Source organism: Balaenoptera acutorostrata, chromosome 11, assembly GCF_949987535.1.
Source record: "Balaenoptera acutorostrata chromosome 11, mBalAcu1.1, whole genome shotgun sequence".
Classification (NCBI taxonomy): Eukaryota; Metazoa; Chordata; class Mammalia; order Artiodactyla; family Balaenopteridae; genus Balaenoptera; species Balaenoptera acutorostrata.
Window position 1 is genome coordinate 101,967,538 of NC_080074.1, and position 19,405 is coordinate 101,986,942.

Here is a 19,405-nt window from a genome sequence, read left to right on the forward strand (position 1 = left end):
ATTAAGACTGTTTTACCAACTTGCACTGTAGAGAAGGAGGTCCAGGACCCATTTTTACAATGGTTCACATCCATGCTAGCGCCTGTATTCAACTCAGCGTCACCTTTGAGTAAAGCTTAGTACCCCTAAACACACCAAGCTTTGAAGGGGAGGGAAGCAGAGTGAATTTTCCTCCTCACTGAGTCATGGCAGACAACGCCATTTTACACAGAGAAACAATGGAGGATCAGAGAGATTAGAAAAATTTCCCGAGGTCACCCTGCTCCAAAGTGGCGGAACTGGACTAGAAACAAGCCATTCCCAATGGGAAACCTTCCATCTCCACCACGCCATCCTCCAAAATACTGCCGCAAGATCCTCTGACCAAGGGTCAGACCTTGTATCAACACTCTTACACAGATGAATTTCCCCTACAAATAAGGCAGAACCTCAAAATGACACAGCCATCATTTCAGGAAATCAAAAGTGTCATGGGTCAAACAGATGAGGTTTATTCCCCCCAGACATATGCTCTCCCACGAATAGACCTAATAAATGAGGTTCCTGGTTAGCAGGTGTTTGCGGCCAAAGCACACCCCTCCCCCTGCTCTGTCCCAGTTACCTCCCCAGCTCTTGCTGGTATGAACCCAACCAACATCACATGCCCCTCCCTCCCCAAATGCTTCCTAATAAACCTGCAACCCTTCTTTTATCTGTACCTTTTAAACTCTGATACACATCTGAGCATCCAAGACGATTTTCATCCTTCCTCGGCCACAAAGAATTCCTGCAAAAACATACATTCCACTTCCTCCGCCAGAGCCAGCATACACGCCCCTCCTGTCCTCCAAGCTAGCCTTCCCCCAGTTACTTCACTCCAGACCCACGGCGTGTGCGCATGCATACACGCATACACGCACGCGCACACACACGTTAGCTTTACACTCACAGCCCAGAAGTCATCAAAGATTAACAAACACTCCCAACCTGCATCTCCCTGGCATCTTCCTGCTCACTGCCTCGCCCCTTCTCCAGCTCCACGTATGAAGCCGCGTCCCTGCCGTGCTCTCAGAAACTCAACCCTCCAGGGTATCAGCACCTGCATCGTGACCTGGCTTGCTGCACTCTCCACTCCCAGCCCACACCCCCTGCAAGAAACAGAAACAGCCCTCAGCTCCCTCCCCAACACACAAAACTATCCATCACCCCTATCTTTCTGCGCCCTTTTTACAAAACCACAGGTACATTTCAAATCAGCTTCCCTGTGGCCTCCGAGATCCATAAACATCTCTAGAAACTGAATTATAGTTCTTGAAAAAAACCTCGACTAGCACCGAGCTCTCCTCGTTCCTCCTGGCAAAACTGCGGCAGTCCGCTGAGCCCTGGGAAGAAATTGTTCCAGGGCACCGTGCCACGCCCCAGTACCCAGCAATGGGCTGAGCATCCAGTGGGCATTCCATTTCTTATTTCTTAAATAAGAAACCCATTATACAATATAATACTATGCGCATCCCTTCCCGGCATGCAAAACACATTTCTCCACTCACTCAGATCTCACTCACACACATCCCCACCCGGTACCAACACACAGAGGACTTTTCCCCTTAAATGTACATCCCTCATCCTAAGCCTTCTCCAATTTCCTGCCCTCTGGGGAGGTGGAGAGCGGGAGAAGGCAAAAACCACCCCAGCATCCTTCTCTGCAAATGCCCCATCTCTCCATAATGTGTCTGAGCCCACACTTTTCTGTTCCCCACACACCCCAATGCCCTCCTGGCCAAATTTCTCAGCACTCACTCATAAGGTTCACACTCTGCTCTTTGCAGATAATCTCCCCTCCCCATCCCTTCGGTAATCCACAGGCGCCTAGGCTAACCTTCCACACACGTCCCCCACGCGGGCGCCCTCCCACGCCACACCCACTCCGTGTGTCCGTGCAGGCACGCACGAGCCATCTGCTGCAACACACCGTACCTCTCCTCCTGCTCCGACACCCTTCGCAGGCACAGATTTCTCATTAGCTACACCTCTGTTCCCACATGCTCTCACCTGCTGCCTGTGCAAGAGAGCCTCAGAAACACACACCTCCACCCGCACACAGAGCAGGGCGAGCTCCCGCACTCTGGCCGTCCCCTATACACACCCTCACGCAGACACTTTCCAAAAAACCTCTTTCCCTGACCAAACAGAGCGCCCAGGGGTCCTGATCGCCCTCCACAGACGGCAGACACGTTCACACAGAGCCACAGCCTCCACTTCCAGCTACAAAACAGTCCACACCAGCACAGAACCGTACACGCTCCTTCCTGCAACCCCGCAGACTTCCTACTCTCCCCCAGCACCGTTCAGAGCTTGGTTTCTTTTCATCTCCTCCTCTCCCAGCGCCAAACCCAGGTCTGAGCGCTTGAGCCCAAGGCAGAGGCGGTTGGATTTTATCCCCTGAATCCCACCCCTCCACCTTCTTTCTGTCGGGGGCGGGAGGGGGGCAGGCTGAGGACCTGGGAGAATTTCTCAGTGCCGGGAAAACAGAACCGATTGCAAAGTTCCTTCCCGTTCCAACTTTCTCCATCCTGACATTTGGGGCAGAGGGTTTAGATGTGTCTCTGGCTCTCCGTTCTGCAGAGCGGGAGAGGACATCTCTTCATTACAGAGCACTTGCCCAGCACAGTGCTTAACCGACTAGAGTCCCCGGGGTGACACCCACTCCCTTTTAGCCCGCCCTCCCCACCCCCTGCTCCCGCCCCCTGCTCCTCGCGCACATAAACAAGTCCAAGACGCGCAGTCGCCAGCTCTCCAGCTCCGAGCTCAGCGCTCGGGCTGCGTCCAGGCAGCTGCCTGCACTGAGACTCTGAACGTGCCGCCCGCCGCCAGAGGTCGAGAGCAGGCTGTCTAGTTCGGTGTTTCCTCCACCTGGAAGCCCCCGGCCTCGGATCCAGGGAGAGGGATCCTTACTAGTCAGCAGCCCTCACCCGGTGCGGCTCGGGGGTCTCAGTGCTGTGCCTCTGGGGAACGCAGCAGCCAAACTCCCCCAGAGAAGCAGCATCTCCTCGCCGCGCACCCACTCGCGCCCGAAAGCCACAAGCAGAGTCCCCTCCCCCACCCCAGGCCCGCCTTCCCCGAATCTTCAACTCCCGAGCGTTCCAAATGTCCTTCGGAGTGTGAGTCTACCACCCCGAGCTCTAGCTCAGGGGCCACGGAGAAATTTGGTGCTTGGGGGTCCTCTTAAGTCCGACCTAGCTGCGCCGGGCCCCGGGCCTCCCAGCCTCCCGGTACCTCCGATTCCCAGAGCTGGCCCGGAGGAACCGCGAGGAGCTCCCCAGGGACCGCTCGGGCCCCGTGCCCGCTGCTCCCGGCGGCGACCCAGACGCGCGGGCCGCGCGCACGGCTCCAGCATCTGCGCAGAGACCCAGGGTTGGGTGGCCGCCGGCCAGGACGAGCCCGGGGTGCGGGGCTGCTTCCGAGGAAGCTCTGAGCGGAGGCAGGGGGCCTCCAGCAGGTAGCCACGGCACGCACGGAGTCTCAACTCCCGAAACTGGGAAGCGACTCTCCGGGGCCGGAGCTCCGCGTCCCCTCCCCACCCCCCCGCCAGCCCCCGCCCGGCCCGGGAGGGGGAGGAGAGCGGAGAGCTTGGCGAGGCGGCGAGCGGGGCGCGGGGGGCGCGTGCGGGGAGCGACGGCGGCACCCTCGCCTCCCCGCCGGCCCGGAGACGGCTGCCACCCCCTTTTGTTACGGGATGCGCGAGGAGCCTTCCCTGCGGGAGTAGACGGGTGCGTTGGTGAGGGGCCGGAGGTTTTCCCGAAGCCCTTTCCTGCCCTTCCGTCGTCCCCCTTTCCCCTCGCCTGCGCCCCCCACCATTTCCAATCCCGGTCCCTTAAACCCGATCACTTTCCCAGATATTGGGCGGTTTCTCCAGCAGCCGAGGCACGGGAGGGTGGAGGTGGGAAGGAGTGTCTGTGCGCGGGGGCGGGCGGGGGCTGTGATCGCACCTCGGCCTGGGCAGATCCGGGCGCAAACTTCGGGAAGGCACGAGCGGGGGAAAGTGCGGGAGCGCGGCGCGATGGGGTGAGGGCGGGGTGCGGAGCCCGGGCCCCGCGCGGGTCCCCGGCCCCGAACCTGCCCGCCCAGCGTGCCCGCCTCCCCTTACCGTGGCAGAAGTGACCATGGCATCCGTGTGACCGTTTCCAGGGACGTCGACATGAAGAGAAAGGTGGACGCGAGCTCGGTCATTCAAAGTCTCTCCCACCCCGCCGCCGCCGCCAGCCCCCAGCAGGGGACAAAAAGAGGAGAAAGGAGAGGGAAGAAAGTAGTTGCGCCGGGCTCTCTCGGGGGCCTCGCGCGGAGCTGCTACGATAGGGAGAAGAGCCTTCAACTCTGAGTCCCGTGAACATAATCTGCGCGGTTATAACCAGCCAACCCGGCCAGATGGCTCCGCGCTCAGCGCCTTAACCCCTTCGGCGCCGCGCCGTCCGCCCCCGCGCCCGGCCGGCCGCTCGAGCCTGCGCCCCAGCGCCCCTCCGGCTGGGGTTGGGGGTCACTGGGGGCACCGGGTCATTTCCCCTGTCCTTTCTTAAAGAAAAATATCCCCAACCTCCAAGTTGGTAGTAGACTTCAGTTTGCCCCTCCATCTCCGTTTTAGAGATCCAAGAAAAAACGAAATATTTAACTTTTCACACTGTGCTTTACACATTCATGCCTTCAGTCTGTCTTATTTGTTCTTTTTCTTGAAAAATCTTTTTGATCTTCTTTTTGCTTTTCATCTAAGGTTTTTCTTTACAAAGCAGAAGGGCCTTTCTTGCCCCTTGCCTCGGGAGGCTTGGGTCGAATGTGCGAACTTCTCCGAACCTTCGACCCTTAAAGCTCCAGATCTCTCCCCACCCCCTACCAAGAGCACCCGTCCATCCTTCCCGCTCCCCACCACCGGAGCACGCCCCGGGACACCGTTCCCTGGCGTGCCCGCCACTCCGGGGACCAGCACCCAAGGCGCTGCAGGCGGTCCAGGTGGATCAAGCCAGACAGGTATGGGGTCGAGGGGGGGGCACGGTGCGGGGGTGGGGGGAGGGCGGGTGTGTGCGCGCTTGTGTGTTTGTGCGAGCCTGAGCGTGGAAGGGAGAGGGTGATGAATCGGAGCCTCCCGCTCCACGAAGCCTTCAACTTCTTCTAAGCCCCTTCCTTCCGAATGAGGGTCGGGCCCTGCAGCCGAGCGCCCGCCCAGCACCCACCAGTCTGCACGCGGGGACAGCGCGGGAAGCAGAAAGGCAAGCTACAGACCAACCTCTCTAAGCGCTCCGAAAGGAGTGACGCCCACTTCCCCACCCTTAGATTATTCGAGGAAAGGACGGGGGAGTGCAGGGGGCAAAATCTCTTATTTCGAGATAACTTTAGCCGCCCATTAGACCCCGCTTGCGGTGAGCTCGGTCTCTCTAAATTTACCCTAGTTAATGCGTTTTGCTTTTGCCCATTTGCCATCAAGAGAAGTGGGGGGGAAATGTCACTGAGGGGTCAATGAGAAATCCAGAGCCTCGGAACAGAGTTTTGCCCCCCTGTCCTCCTCCTACCCGCTCCCCGGGCCTGAGGGGGGGGAATCTCATCTCCGATCCCCCCTCCCCCCCACTTCTTCCTCCCTGCCACCTCAGCCACCCCTCACCCCATCTCTTTCCAGGACCTTTGGACATGCGCGCCATTGGGGGAGGGGAGGGAGTAGGTATCGCTTCTCCCCGCGGCCCTGCCGTTCCGGGCGTCTAATAAGCAGTTCAGCTGGCGTCCAAGTACAAAAAAATCCAAATTCCTTTGACTTGTTTGAGAATTTAGTCAAACACCAAGAAATAAGGGCGCCGCACCTACCAGATCAGGCCGAACCCGACGCAGAGAGGAGGCTGCCGGTCCGAGGGGAGGGGGGAAGGGATGGGGAGGCGGGGGGCTGCGTACTAGGTAGATTGTACCTGCCTCATCATTATCCTGGCTGCTGGAGATTGCCTCATGGAAAACGGCCAGAAGCGCCTACTGAGGCCAAGGGGCGGCACCTCCCGGGGTCCCTGGGGAGAGTAGGGTCCTCCTTCCGTGCCGCCCTCGCGCCAAAATGTTCAGGTCCTCCTCCGGGCCAGATTAGGCTGCAGAGATGTCCCCTCCACCCGGAGCACGGCACCATGAATGAAGGTCTGGATTGGGCGTGCTCTGCTGGGTCCCGGTTTTCTCGCTCTGCTCTGGCCCGCCCCCCTGCCCTCCCCCACTGCCCGCACTTGCGCCCCAATCCCCCCACCCCACCCCCCGCTGCCGCGCAGTCAAAGGCGGGATTCAGGCCCCAGATTCAGCTCCGCTGGCCAGGCTCTAGGGGCTCTTCTCTGGAGCTCCAGGTCCTCCAGTAACCCAAAGATTGCAAGGAAAGAGGGGGTTGGCTCCCGCTGCAGCGAGGAACGGGTTAAAAACCTGTCCCGGCTGATCTGCCTGCCGCTCTTCGGTCACCAGTAGGATGGATGGAGGAGGGGAAGGGAGAGGGGCAAACTTAAATGTGAAAAAAGTCAGAAGAAAAACAAAAAAAAGAAGAAGACGAGGCAGCGTGGACCGATTTGTTCTGCAGATGCCAGGCGCTGACTGGCTATCTCGTTTTGCCAGGACCTAGGCGATCCCAGGAAAAGTTTGTGCCTTTCCCACCTCGAGGGGGTTTTGTCCTGAGCTGGTGGGTCTGTCTTTGCGTGCAACCAATACGCCTTGTAATATGAGAGGTGACACCATAATCTTGCCAAATATGCCTGGTGCCTTGGGGGGGGGGAGGGAAAGGGGGGGAGGGAAGGGAGGGAGGGGCTGAGGGAGGAGAGAGGAAGAGGAGAGAACAGGCAGAGGCCGAAAGATGCCCTTTGCTCACTTTTTCCCAAATGGAGAGCCACTGGCCCTTTCCTTTGTGGAAGGCCCTTTTCAGACAATCTTCCTGGAGCAGGCAAACTGCCTTTTCCTAACTGCTATCCTTTCTAGTTCAGAGCTAAGTGTCCTCTTCCCCCCTCTAAAGACTGATATCCAGGTCCTCCCTCTGGCTTCCAAGAGAGTGACCAGGTGATCAAGAAATAGGGTGGCCAGAAAAAGGAGTAGAAAGGTGTATTTTTTTAAAAGATAGAGGGAAAGATTATTGTGTATAATATGAAATCGTTTTAAAACTGCGGAGCATTGTGACTTCTAAGCAAATCCATTTTTCTAAATAGAGACAGATCTGAGTGTTGCAGACAGCTAAAGCAAGAACAGAGCTAGGAAGTAAGCTGGGGAGTTCGTGCCCCAAAGGCGGTGCTGGGTCCGGGGCAGTCGATCCAGAACTAGGTGTTTTGGGATCCCTTTCTCCAAGTTGAGCCTGTGGTGGTCGCAGCCTGGGCCTTGGCAGTCCATCTGTTGACTGTATTTTTAGGTTGCTGAACTTTCTTTTTCTCCTGGCTGCATCTGGGTGTCAGGCCCTCCTCCTGAAAGTGGTTTGTGAGAGCGGGGACTGGATCTGGTGTTTGGAGGTCCGTTGTAAAACTCTCTCCTAAAGCAAATTTCTAGAGCTCGCCTCCTGCCCACCCTTCTCTTTTGCAACAGCACCACTCTGTGGTTGAAACACTGAACAGAAACAGAATGAAAACGTTGGCCTGAAGCGTGCCTTTCCCTTGTAAAAAGCAGCACTTATGGCCTCGATGTTTGACTTAAGTGCACTGTGTGTTGGCGGGGTGGGATGCCCAGCGTGTGGTCTTGTGCTCTAGCTGCCTGTGGTTAATTCACTGTGACATGTTGACCCAGGAAATAAGAGAATTGGGCCGAATGGCCTCCAAGGACCCTTTCCTCTGTGACCATTCGTGGCAAAGACAAGTGGGGTGATTTTCCCCATGATCAGCTAGATAGCCTTGAACATTTGTCTTCTCTCATTGTTTTTTTTGTTTTTGTTTGTTTGTTTTTCCTCCTGCCTTGGAGATTGCTCCTCCACACCACATATGACCCTCAAATATTCGCAGGTTGCATCTTCTGCGGCTGGAGGGCACGGTGGAGAATTTGGCAGGATGCCCGTGACTCCTTTCTTGGGCCCTACCCTGTCCCTCCCCACCCCGACTCACTCAGACTGCTGCTTTGCCAAGGGAGCCTGAAAGTCTCTGTTTGAGAAACAATTAAGCGAATGCAAAAGGTGTTTGCACAGGGACTGGGAATTTAAGGGTCAGGGAAGAGCGTGTACGCCCTTGGCTCCTGGCACTCAAAAGATTCCCCGCTGCCCATCCATTACTGCACAGGTCCTAACCACAGCATTATTAACATCACACCCACGTGAACATCAGGCCCATTAGCAACCCTGCCCAAAGGTCCTGAAGAGTCCTGCGTGAGGCATCACTCTTTTATGCAAAGTAGGTGCCGCTGTCCACAGAAGCTGTGTGCCCAGGTCTTCCCTAAAATTTCTATCTCGAGAAAGTGCGGCTTTGCTGTTATCAGCACTGGTGTCTGGCAGAGCAGGGATCCCAGAGGTCATGTTCTCTGAGCCTCTGTGTCTTCACCTCGCATTGAATAGTTGAGGAAACTGAGGCTCGAGCCTGACCATGACGTTCCCCAGGGAAATAGAAAAAGCCTGGTAACAGATCAGGAGCTACGACTCATTGAAAGAGGGGATTTTGGACTCATCCAAACCCAGGTTTCATGCGGCCTTCTTCACTTCACAGCTGTGTGTCTTTGGGCAGGTGCTGAGCTTCTCAGTGCCGGCCTCATAGGAGTGTTATGAGGATCAAATGAACTTATTTATTTAAAACACCCAGCACAGTGCCTGGTACCACGTAAGCCCCAACTCCCAATCTAACGGTGCTTGCACTGAAATCCTGCCACCCCACTGGGGGCGGATCAGCCTTTAGAAAGACTGTCCTGTTTTTTGTAAGCTGTCTTTAAACATTTCATTAATGTAACTCCATGGGTATATATTCTCCCCTTTGGACAAAGACAGAAAGAAATCAGCAGAATGAAGTAGTGGACATATTTAGAATTCTAAGAGCTTCTTAATATGGACCTCAATGAGCATGGAAGACATAGCTGAAGGATTTCAAAATCTCATTTTATTCATTCTCTGCCTCTAAAACAGAACCACCTCCCCATTTTAAAGGAAATTCCAGTGTCCTTTAACTCTAAACAGCTTGCCTCGTATGTTCTCGGTTTGTTGTTCTTGCTAATTATGTTCTAGAGCTCACACTGAACAATATAATGAGTTACACTGAACAGTAATTGATCAACTCATTTTGTGAGATAGCATGCAGATTCATAATTATGCTTCAAAAAATTACCCAGAATAATAGAGGGAAGGTATGGATTCCTACCACACAGGTGGATATAGAAATCATAATACAGTCTCCTATTTCACCAGTCATGACATGAATTCCTCACCACCCTATAAATTAGCTTTACGTTGCACCAAACTCCACGCATAAAAAAAAATGACATGAAGGTTTCCTAGGTAACGAATGCATTTCCAGAGGGCATAGGCCTCAGGAGACAAAGGGGGCAGGGAAGGCGGTGGGGGCAGGGAAATGAAGAAAGAGAAAAAAAAAAACCTTCGATTAGACCCATGTGACATAAACAAAATATTTCATGGGTAAGAACTCATAAGGTTTTATTAGCTGGGTTTGACATAGCTATGGCACTGCCATTAATTCCATCTTCAGACAATAAAATACTCGCTAGACTATCCCCCTCATCACGTGAGCCAGCATCTCCTGGTCCAGGTGCAGAGTTACAGATGCTGAGAGTAACTATTCATCTGCTGAGCTATGCCCACTCACCAGCCAGCTGTTTCTTGAGCCCTCCAGGAGGTATTTAGACATCACCAAATGCTGGAAGTGAAAAACAGGGTCAATTTGGATGTTTCAAGAGATGGAGATGCATATGTGACAGTATAGACTCTGAGCCCCTTGGAGCAGGGCTGTGAGCCTCAGGGGAAGGCTGGGGTCCACGGGTTGAATGGACAGGGTCCATGTCCGATTTCCAAACCTCCAGTCTGGTGGTCTTCTCACTGCTGCTTCATCTGGGGAAGGGTCTGGATACTAAAGAACTCATGAATGCTTAGGAGGACATGGAAGGTTGTAGGAGGAGCTGAGGTTTCCATTTATGCTGAAAGAATGTTGGTTCATCCTGAAAGACATACAATCCAGGGAATCCAGGAACAGCAGAGAGAAAGCAACACTGTCACTGACTTTGTGAGCTCAGGGAATTCACTGAACTTTTCAGCTCCTTGGTTTTACCATGTATACAAGGGACTTGGCCTCACTTTCTTGTATAACGGGGAATATAAATAAGAAAACTAAAAAAACACACTGGGGTGCAGTGGAAGTTTTATATTATCTGCTCTCCTCCACCTTCAGTAATTTGAGTGACAGTGAGACTCCAGCTGGTTCCAAGCGATAACCAGGTGACCTCTCTGTGCAAAGCTTGGCCAGTTGCTGATTCCTGTGGCTGGAGTGTTCCTACCCATTACTACAGCGTAGAGTGAAGCTTGCCTTTTGCACTTTCCATGGCTTGCTGGCAAAAGGGCACAAAATACAGGTTCTTGCCTAGAAGGGCGACTAGAAAACCAGAGCCCTTTCCATCACACAGTCCCTTCCACTGGGTGTTGAAGTCATTTGGGGATTTACCCCTGGTTGGGGACTGGGATGGGATTAGGAAATAGACAAGTCTTCTGGCCACACCCTTCATTTACTATGCTTCCTGGGTAGTCAGGGACGGGGAAAGTCTAGGAGGCAAATCTATAGCAATCCAAAGGTACAGCTTTCCCAAGCATTTAAGGCTAAGTAGGGCAGGAACCCAGGTCTCCTTACTCCTAATTAGGAGCCCCGTCCGGTCAAGCCATGAGTATGACAGCGACATACAATAAAATGTCCTATGAGTATTCTCTTCCTGTACATCTCTCCTCAGAATTCCAGGCTGGGTGACCCAGCAAAGGTTACCTCATCCATTCTCCCTCCCCCAAGACCAATCCTCATTCACCACCAAAAGGACAGGCTCAAAATGTGCAGGATGGGGTGGGGGGCAAGGAAGGTTCATCCTGTTGTCCACGTCTCCTTGAAAACATTCTTCTCTCCAGCAGTCTACAAAACCAAGGACGGGGAACTAATCACTGAGCCCTTTCCTTTAAAGACCTTGTGCCCAGACTTCCCACGAAACACTCAAAAGGGATGTTAGCAGTTCTTGGGGGCCAAGGAAAGCCGAGTTCAAGTTAAAATAAGCTTACAAACCACTTCTCTCCTCCACACACACAAATATATACAGACACACCCCTGCAGGCACGCATCCGATGCTTTGCTATATTTACCAGTCCATTCACGGTAAGGTCTGCCCCTGTTCCCACCCTGAGAGCAGGCTGTCCTCAGGCCCCCATTCAGAATGCAAGTAACGCTCCAGCCACAAAGAATACCCAAGCTGGGGTCCCATAGAACCATAAACTCCCAGCGCAGGGAGAACTGTAGCAGGTGGGAACCTTCTTTACAGATTGTCATCGTCATCATCATCTTACTATTATTATTATTATTATTATTAACAATAGGTAACATTTATTGAGTGCTTAATGGGTACCAGGTACTGTTAATAATATTAGCATTATATACCGGGTACTTTTTTAAGCACCGTGGGTGTGTATGTGTGTGTGTATATATATATATATATATATATATATACACACATATATGTGTATATATATATGTACATATACATGCATGTACCTGTACCAGCATATATTCATATGTTATAGATATATGTATATCACGTGTCCTAGAACTGGACAAGGAGACAGAAAACCTGGTTCATGTCTGAGCTCCTGTGTGATCTTAGGCAAGTTACTTATCCCTTCCTAGTCCTCATTTTTAAAAAATCCATTAAATGGAGATAATAATCGTGCCAACCTGTAGGGTTTTTCTAAGGATTAAATAATATATAAGTAGGTACGATTATTGTCTCCATTTTATTGATTTAAAATATTCAGGTGTAAAGAATAACTTGCCCAAGGATACCTAGGTAGTGAAAGAGTTGCAAAACAGAAGTTTGAACCCTAACCGCTTGTCACCTCTACACCATCCGACCATGAGAGGGTGGTGTGTTTACAGATGAGGAAACAGGCCTAGAAGAAGACAAGCAACTTCCCTAGGATCACCCAGAGGAGCTCAGATGTGAGTTAGGTCTCCTGCCTCTGGTCCAGGGCCTAGACCAGCAGTATCAGGGTTGCAATATCTGTAGGGTTAATTCTCCTGGGCTCAAGGTCATCCTAGGGCAGTGAGAGAAGGAAGGAGATGGATGATAGGATACAGCAGGGTCAAGTCCATCCATGGCCCGGCCCCTCGTGAGCCTCTGTAGATGGAGGGAACTCATTCCAGATCAGTGACTTGGTACCTGGAAGAAAGACTGATTTCAGCACCCTCCCAGCTCCTCAGCAGGTCTCTTTGCCAGGGCACAGCTTAGATAACAACATGCCAGCCTTGGGTAAGAGAAATCCCCCAAGTAAGCAGGACAAACCCATGCAGTGCTGGGTTACTATGAAATTCTTCCAAGGGGGCAGGCCATTGGCTTTGCTCCAAAGATTAAAAGGCCTCTAATCCAAACTATTAGTGCTGACAGCATCAAGACATACAGGAAAAGAGTTGAGCCTTGAGTCTCTAATAAGTACTAAGTCTGTAAATTTCCACTCCAAAACCATAGAATGCTGGATTAGAACATTATGGACAACTGATGTATTGTTACATATGTTTCCTTTGAATCCCATCCAGTCACAAGTACACTCATGCAAACGTCTCCTCCTTTAGTTTAGACCCAGACTTGAATGCCACTTAGAGCTCAGACACAGCAGGCAAGCCAGCAGTCAAAACCTGCCTGTGAATGAGCTTTAAGGTCTGGAGCTGCTGCCAACAAAGTAATCATGAGGCATCAGATTTATATTTTACTGCTCCACCATGCCCAGCCTCTCTGCCTCCAAACAAGGATAAGAGAATTCCACTGGTCCTTCTCCCACTGCTTCAAAGGTCCTTTGCCAAAAGTTTTCAACGATGAGTCCAAAAGTTAGAAATTAGTTCCTGTGGCTCAAAGAGAAAGAATAACTTTGCAAATGATGACAGTGATTATCTTTCCACCTGTATCGATCTCCCCCCACTGACTTCATGGATATTTAAAAAATAAAGTTAACAAAAGAGATATATGACAAAGTTGGAAATAGTTTTCTTTCTATACATGGATATTAATAAACCTCAAACCATGTATTTTTCCCAGGGTTAGCAGGGAATCCATGGTTAAGATGGGAATGGACTCATAACTGGCAGGAGATTTACAGTATGAATCACTGGTCCACACTCTGTATCTCAAACTGGAAAACAGACTGGCTGCAATGTAGCATCAATGCATGAATGACTTAAGTTCTTTCAGAGTTGCGAAGTGCCTGAGATTCCCCTAGTGCAATTGCTCATTTTACAGAGAACATTATCAAGACTCAGGATAATGAAGGGACCAGCCAGAGAGCACACAAAACACGAGACTTGTCAGTGATAGTGTGGAACCCAAACTCATGACTCCTAGAATGCTGTTCTTCATCTGCTCTGTCTTTACAACCCCCAGGAAATAGACACAACTCCTGCTTTCCCTCTGGATATGCCCCTTTTCCCTCTAATTCCTTACCTTTACTTCTTCCCTCTATTTCATTATTTACTTCCACTTATTCTAATATTTCATTGTCTTTATTTTGTTCCCATTGTGCACTACTGGCAAGACAAGAGAAAATTAACTTAACATACAGCAGGCAAGGTTTCAGTAGGAAATGGAAAAGAGTTTTAATCACATAGAGGTTAAAAGACAGCTTCAGAAGTGGAATGGACACTTTCCTATTTTTGATGACATAAAGTCAGCCCTTTCTGAAGAGAGGATTAATTAGACGAACTCTATTTTTCAATAACATTATAAATAACCTTTTAAGATTCTCACCTGAATGAATCTTTTAAAAAAATCTTCTTTGCTTTGTATTAACGACAGCAAAAGTATCTATCTTTGCTAAGGGAATGTTTCTTTGGTAGAATTTTTAATTTTATTTTTTTCTTGCAGTAAAGCTATCAGTAAAATGTAGGGTCAAGTTCTTTGCTCTCCTATTTACATCCTAATTGCTTCTTTGTAAAAGAGCTGACACCAATATCTGTTATTGGCATTACGGACCTCAGGAGCTTAGGGCCATCCAATAAACAGGAGTTGCAAAGACCCCAATATCTAGAAGGTCATGATGTAAATTTTTAAAATGTGGCTGTTGTGGAAGACCCCAAAGGATAGAACTAGGATGGATGAATGGAATTTGCAGGGGTGCAAATTTTAAGTCAAGACAAAGTGATAGTTCTGACACACAGAATTTCCAGAATTAGAATCAACTGCCTCCATAGCTATAAGTCACTGGACAAATTCAGGCATAAGACTACCTTGAAACAATGTTGCGGAGGATGTAAGAACATACGATACACAGAGAAAAGATCTAATACACATATGATTAGTGTCCCATAAAGAGAGGAAATAGAAAATGGTGCAGTAGCAATATCTGAAGATTTAAGGGTCCAGAATTTTTGAAAATTGATGAAAGACACCAACCCACATATTCAAGAAGTTCAGCATACCTGAACAAGATAAATAGAAAGGAAACCACACTTGGCACACCGCAATAAATCTGTGGAAATCGAAGACAAACAGAAAAAAGTAAAAGTACCGGAGGGAGAAAAGACACATTACCTTCGATTGTAATGAGACTTATCAATGACTTTTTAACAGAAACTGTGGGACTCAGAAGACAAGAGAATATCAAAGTACAGAAGAAAAGAACTGTCAATCTTGAATTCCTTAGCTAGTAAAAGTATCCTTGAAAAATATGTGAAGTTATTTTCAGATAATGAAAATTTGAGATAATTCGTTACTGGAAGAGCTGCACTAAAGGAAATATTAAAGAGACTTATTCCTGAATGAGGAAAAAGACTGCATATGAAAGTGAGGAAATATAGGAAAAGTTAAATGTGTGGCAAATGTGACTGAATACTAACACTATGGAACCATAAAATATCTTGTAGAATTAAAGTCATGGCAGAAACAGCACAAAAGGCAGGACATTGTAACTAGATAAAAGTTCCAAGGTTCTTGTGTTCTTTGGAAAGCCATATAAGTACTAATGTATATTAAACTTTAATAAGTCAGAGTGACCTGTTGTAGTTTCTGTGATAACCACAAAATGAATATAGCAAATGAAGATGCTAATGTGGGGTTTGGGAAAAATATTAATTCCAAAAAAGGCCAGAAAAGAGAAAAGAAAGGAACATGGCACAGGTGAGAGAGAACTAATAGTAAGGTAGTAGGGAATTAGACCCAAATATGTCTATTTATATATTTATGAATGAATATATTGAAATAAAGTAATCTAACTACCTCAATTAAAGAAAACAAACTGGATTAAAAAAAAACATTACATGGCAATTACACCAAGAAACTTTAAAAGCAAGATGATTATAAAACATATACCATGAAAATATTTTCAAAATGAAAGTAGTGTAACTCTATTAATATCAGGTAAAATAGAGGACAAGGCAAGACTCATTACTGGAAATAAAGAGGGACATTTAAAAATATTAAGTTTCCATACACTAAAATCTAAACTTCCATGCACCTAGTAACATGTATATATTATACATATATAATATAGCACACACACACATGCACACACACAAGGGAGAAATAGACATATCCACAATCATAGTGAGAGATTTTAATACATCTTTCTCTGTAAGTGGTAGATCAAATAGACAAAAAAAATTAAGGTTATAAAAGATTTGTGCAACATGGTAAACAAACTTGAACTTACTGACAACAAATATTTAAAACTCTGCACCCAGAAATTTTTCCCAAGTGGACATGTAGTAATTAACAGAATTAACAACATGCCGATTCGTAAAGTAAGTCTCAAAAAGGTTGTGAGGTTTAAAATCATACAGAATATTTTCCCTAACTACAGCCCAGTAAAGCTAAGAAATCAGTAACAGTGAGAAAACACCTAAATATTTGGATATTAAGGAACATACTTTTATATAACTCATAAATTAAATAATTGCAAGGTCTATAAAATATTTTGAACTGAATGACAATGAAATATGATATGACCAAACTTGTAAGATACAGCTAAAGCCATGATTAAAGGAAAATATATGTAGCATTGAATGTATATATTAGAAAAGAATTAAAGGTAGAAATCATTTAACTAAATATCATCTCAAGAAGTTAGAAAATGAAGAGCTAATTATATGCAAGTAACATAGAAGAAAACAATACTCATAAGACCTGAAATGAATGAAAGAGAAAATAAAATTACTATTGATGGAATAAATTTTAAAGTTGTTCCTTTCAAATGTCTTTATAAATGACTAATTTAATTAATATTAGATTATAATTAATCCTAGTACAGCTAATCAATAAAATTATAGAAGGCACAAAATACTGATATCAAGAATGAAAAGAATCACAGATTCTAAGAATTTAAATAAAAATATTTAAGGAAAGAACATTGTGAACAAAATTATATTGATGCATTTGGAAATTTCTATAAAGTTTACAAATTCCTAGAAAAAGCACTCATTCCCCAAAATGATATAAGAATAAATAGAAAATGTGACTATTCCTATATCTCTTAAAGAATTTGAATCTGAAATTTAAAACCTTCTTGAAAGAACTCTCTTGGCTTAGATGGCTTCACTAATGAATACTTGTAAGTATTTAATGAAGAAATAACATCATTTTTACACACAATCTATCAGTGACTAAAATGAAGGAATACTTCCTAAATTGTTTCATGAGGCTAAAACCTGAAAAAGACACTACAAGAAGAAAAAAAAGTATAAGTCAGTCTCTCTTACCAATATAGATGCAAACACTTTGAAATACTAGAAAGTAAAATCCAGGATATTTTAAAAGTATAAAATCATTTCCAATTTTTGTTTATTCCAGGAATGCAAAATTGCCTTAATATTGACAACCAATCAATGCAATTTACCACGTGAAGAGAACAAAAAAGAAAAAAGATGATCATCTTAATAGATGCAGAAAAATTGTTTGATATAATTCAAATCTCATTCATGATGAAACCAGCAAATGTAGCAAACTAGGAATAGAAGGAAATCTCTTGAATCTGATAAAAGGCATCTACACACACACACGCACACACACCCCTACCTACAAACCTACAGCAAACAACATATTTAATGGTGAAAAATTGAAAGATTTTGCCTTGAGAACATTAACAAGACAAGGCTATCTGCTTAGTTGGAAGTCATACTCAGGATGATAAACAAATAAACAAATAAATAAAAATAAGGGTTGAAAAGGAAGAAATAAACTTGTCATTATTCATGGATAACATTATTGTGTACGTATACATTTCAAAAGAAAATCCTGATAATCTATTTAAATTCAAAAGTGAATTTAGTAAGATCAGTAGTTACAAGGTCGTCACACACAAAAAATCTATTTATTAGCAGTAAATGATTAGAAAATGAAATCTAAAAAATACCTTTCCAATAGAATAAAAACATTTGTATCCAAGAATAATTCTAGTAAATCTATGAAACATAAATAGGTACAATCATTTTAGAAAACTATTATGTAAGTATTTATTGAAGTTGAACATATAATTATCTTTGGCCCAGCAATTGCACTTTAAAGTATATGCTCAACAGAAGCATGTTGCACTTTGGCCCCAAAAACATGTGCAAAAATGCAGTAGCAATATTTTAGAAACAACCTAAATGCCCCTCAAATGTAGAAATAAATCAACTGTAGTGTATTTATACAATGAAATACTCTATAACAAGTGAAACTGATGAATTAATGCTGCATGCAAAAACAGAAAAATCTGGCTACCAAAATTTTGAACAAACAAATGAACAACAAAAAAAAAAGATACAAAAGATTGCATAATATCTAATTTCATCTTCAATAAGTTTCTAAAAGAAGCCAGACTAATTTGTGGTTTTTGAAGTTAAGATAGTGATTACCTCTGAGGACAAAAAAATATAGTGCTTAGAAAGAGGCAGAATGAGAGCTTCTGGAGTATTAGTGATCATTTCTTGGTTTGGATGATAATTACATCAGTGTTTACTTTTCAAAAGTTTATTGTCATGTATTTATCATCGGGGCACTTCTCTGCATGAATATTATAGTTCAATATTATTTTGTAAAAAAGAAAACATCCATTTAATTAAATAAAACAAATTAATCAATTTAAAGAAAAATTAAGTTTATAATAGTTTTAGTGATATGCGTATATGGGAAATTCATTATGTGCTTTGCAAAAGACAGACTTTTGGGAAATATTGAACTTGTGGCAACTTATGTTCTGCATTTCTCATCTTTCTTTTTGTTATCTTTTTGGTGTCTGATTAGGTTGAGGACAAAAGACAGTCTGTCCTGACTCTAGGTATTTCCAACCCCTCACTCTTCTGCTGCCTGCATGGCCACATTACACTTTAGAGATCGTCTTGTTTGATTCCTCTAATTTTGAGAGCAAATGTATTAAGAAACAGGGGAAGTTTTAAATTATATAACATCTCCAGTTGCTAGTCTAGCCTTCATTCTACTCAAATTTCAATAACGCTTGGTGAATTTGACATATACCTCCGTCCTCCTTCTGTGATATCCCTTCAGCCATCCATCCTGGATGACCTCCATCCTAAAATGGGCTAATATATGTGAGAGAGCTTAGGATAATTCAAGAGAGAAAAAAAAGAAGAGAGGAAGAAGGGAAGAAAGAGAGGAAGGAAGGAAGGGAGGGAGGAAGGAAGGAAGGAAGGGAGGGAGGAAGGAAGGAAGGGGAAAAAAAGAAAAGAAGAAAGAAAAGGAAAAAGAAAGCAAGAGCTTTAGAACCCAACTTGTTTTGAATCCCAACTTTCTTAGCCACTTTCTAGCTGGAGAACTTTGGCAAGATCATTAACATGTAATTGCTTCTCTGAGTCAATGTTTCCTCATCTGTAATGACTATTAAGCAGGATAACATATGTGAGGCCCTTGGCACAGTGCTTAGGATGTCAGTACCACCAAGTTATGGGTTCCGCATTTCCTCAGCATCTGATGCTTCAGTAAGGGATTAAGAGGGAAGAAGTGATCTTGAGGTTTTGTGTGTCTCGGGCACAGGGTGTTATTATTCATCACACACCACGCTGATGAGGGGAAGGGCAAGATTAAACTCTCCTGAGAAAATCTTTAATAGATCCCTCATGGGATCCATACTCCAAAAGGGTTTGTCGAAGTAAGTTCATGGAAAGACATCATCTCCAGAAGGCCCCTGTCCAAAAGTATAAATTGAGAGGGGCAATTTGTGCTCATTTGGGCTCATTGACACTTAGTGTACCAGATCAACTGGGTCAGGTAAGGAAGGTACAGTCTGCTGGAAAGAAGCAGTTACCCCTTT

At 46.2% G+C, this 19,405-nt stretch overlaps 1 protein-coding gene across 3 annotated transcripts in view; it reads right to left on the minus strand.

Annotated features, from left to right (window-relative positions):
- NTF3 (neurotrophin 3) overlaps positions 1-6,041 on the minus strand; it is a 67,342-nt gene extending 61,301 nt beyond the window's left edge. The window contains exon 1 of one of the 3 annotated variants that reach the window (XM_057557622.1): positions 5,919-6,041. In XM_057557622.1, the coding sequence (XP_057413605.1) occupies positions 5,919-5,957 (39 nt within the window). In that variant the 5' untranslated portion in view covers positions 5,958-6,041. Of the gene's footprint in view, positions 1-3,252; positions 3,381-4,123; positions 4,257-5,918 lie in introns of those variants that run through there. The other 2 variants (XM_007170194.3, XM_057557623.1) reach the window with 2 other exon arrangements.
- Positions 6,042-19,405: the final 13,364 nt, after the last annotated feature.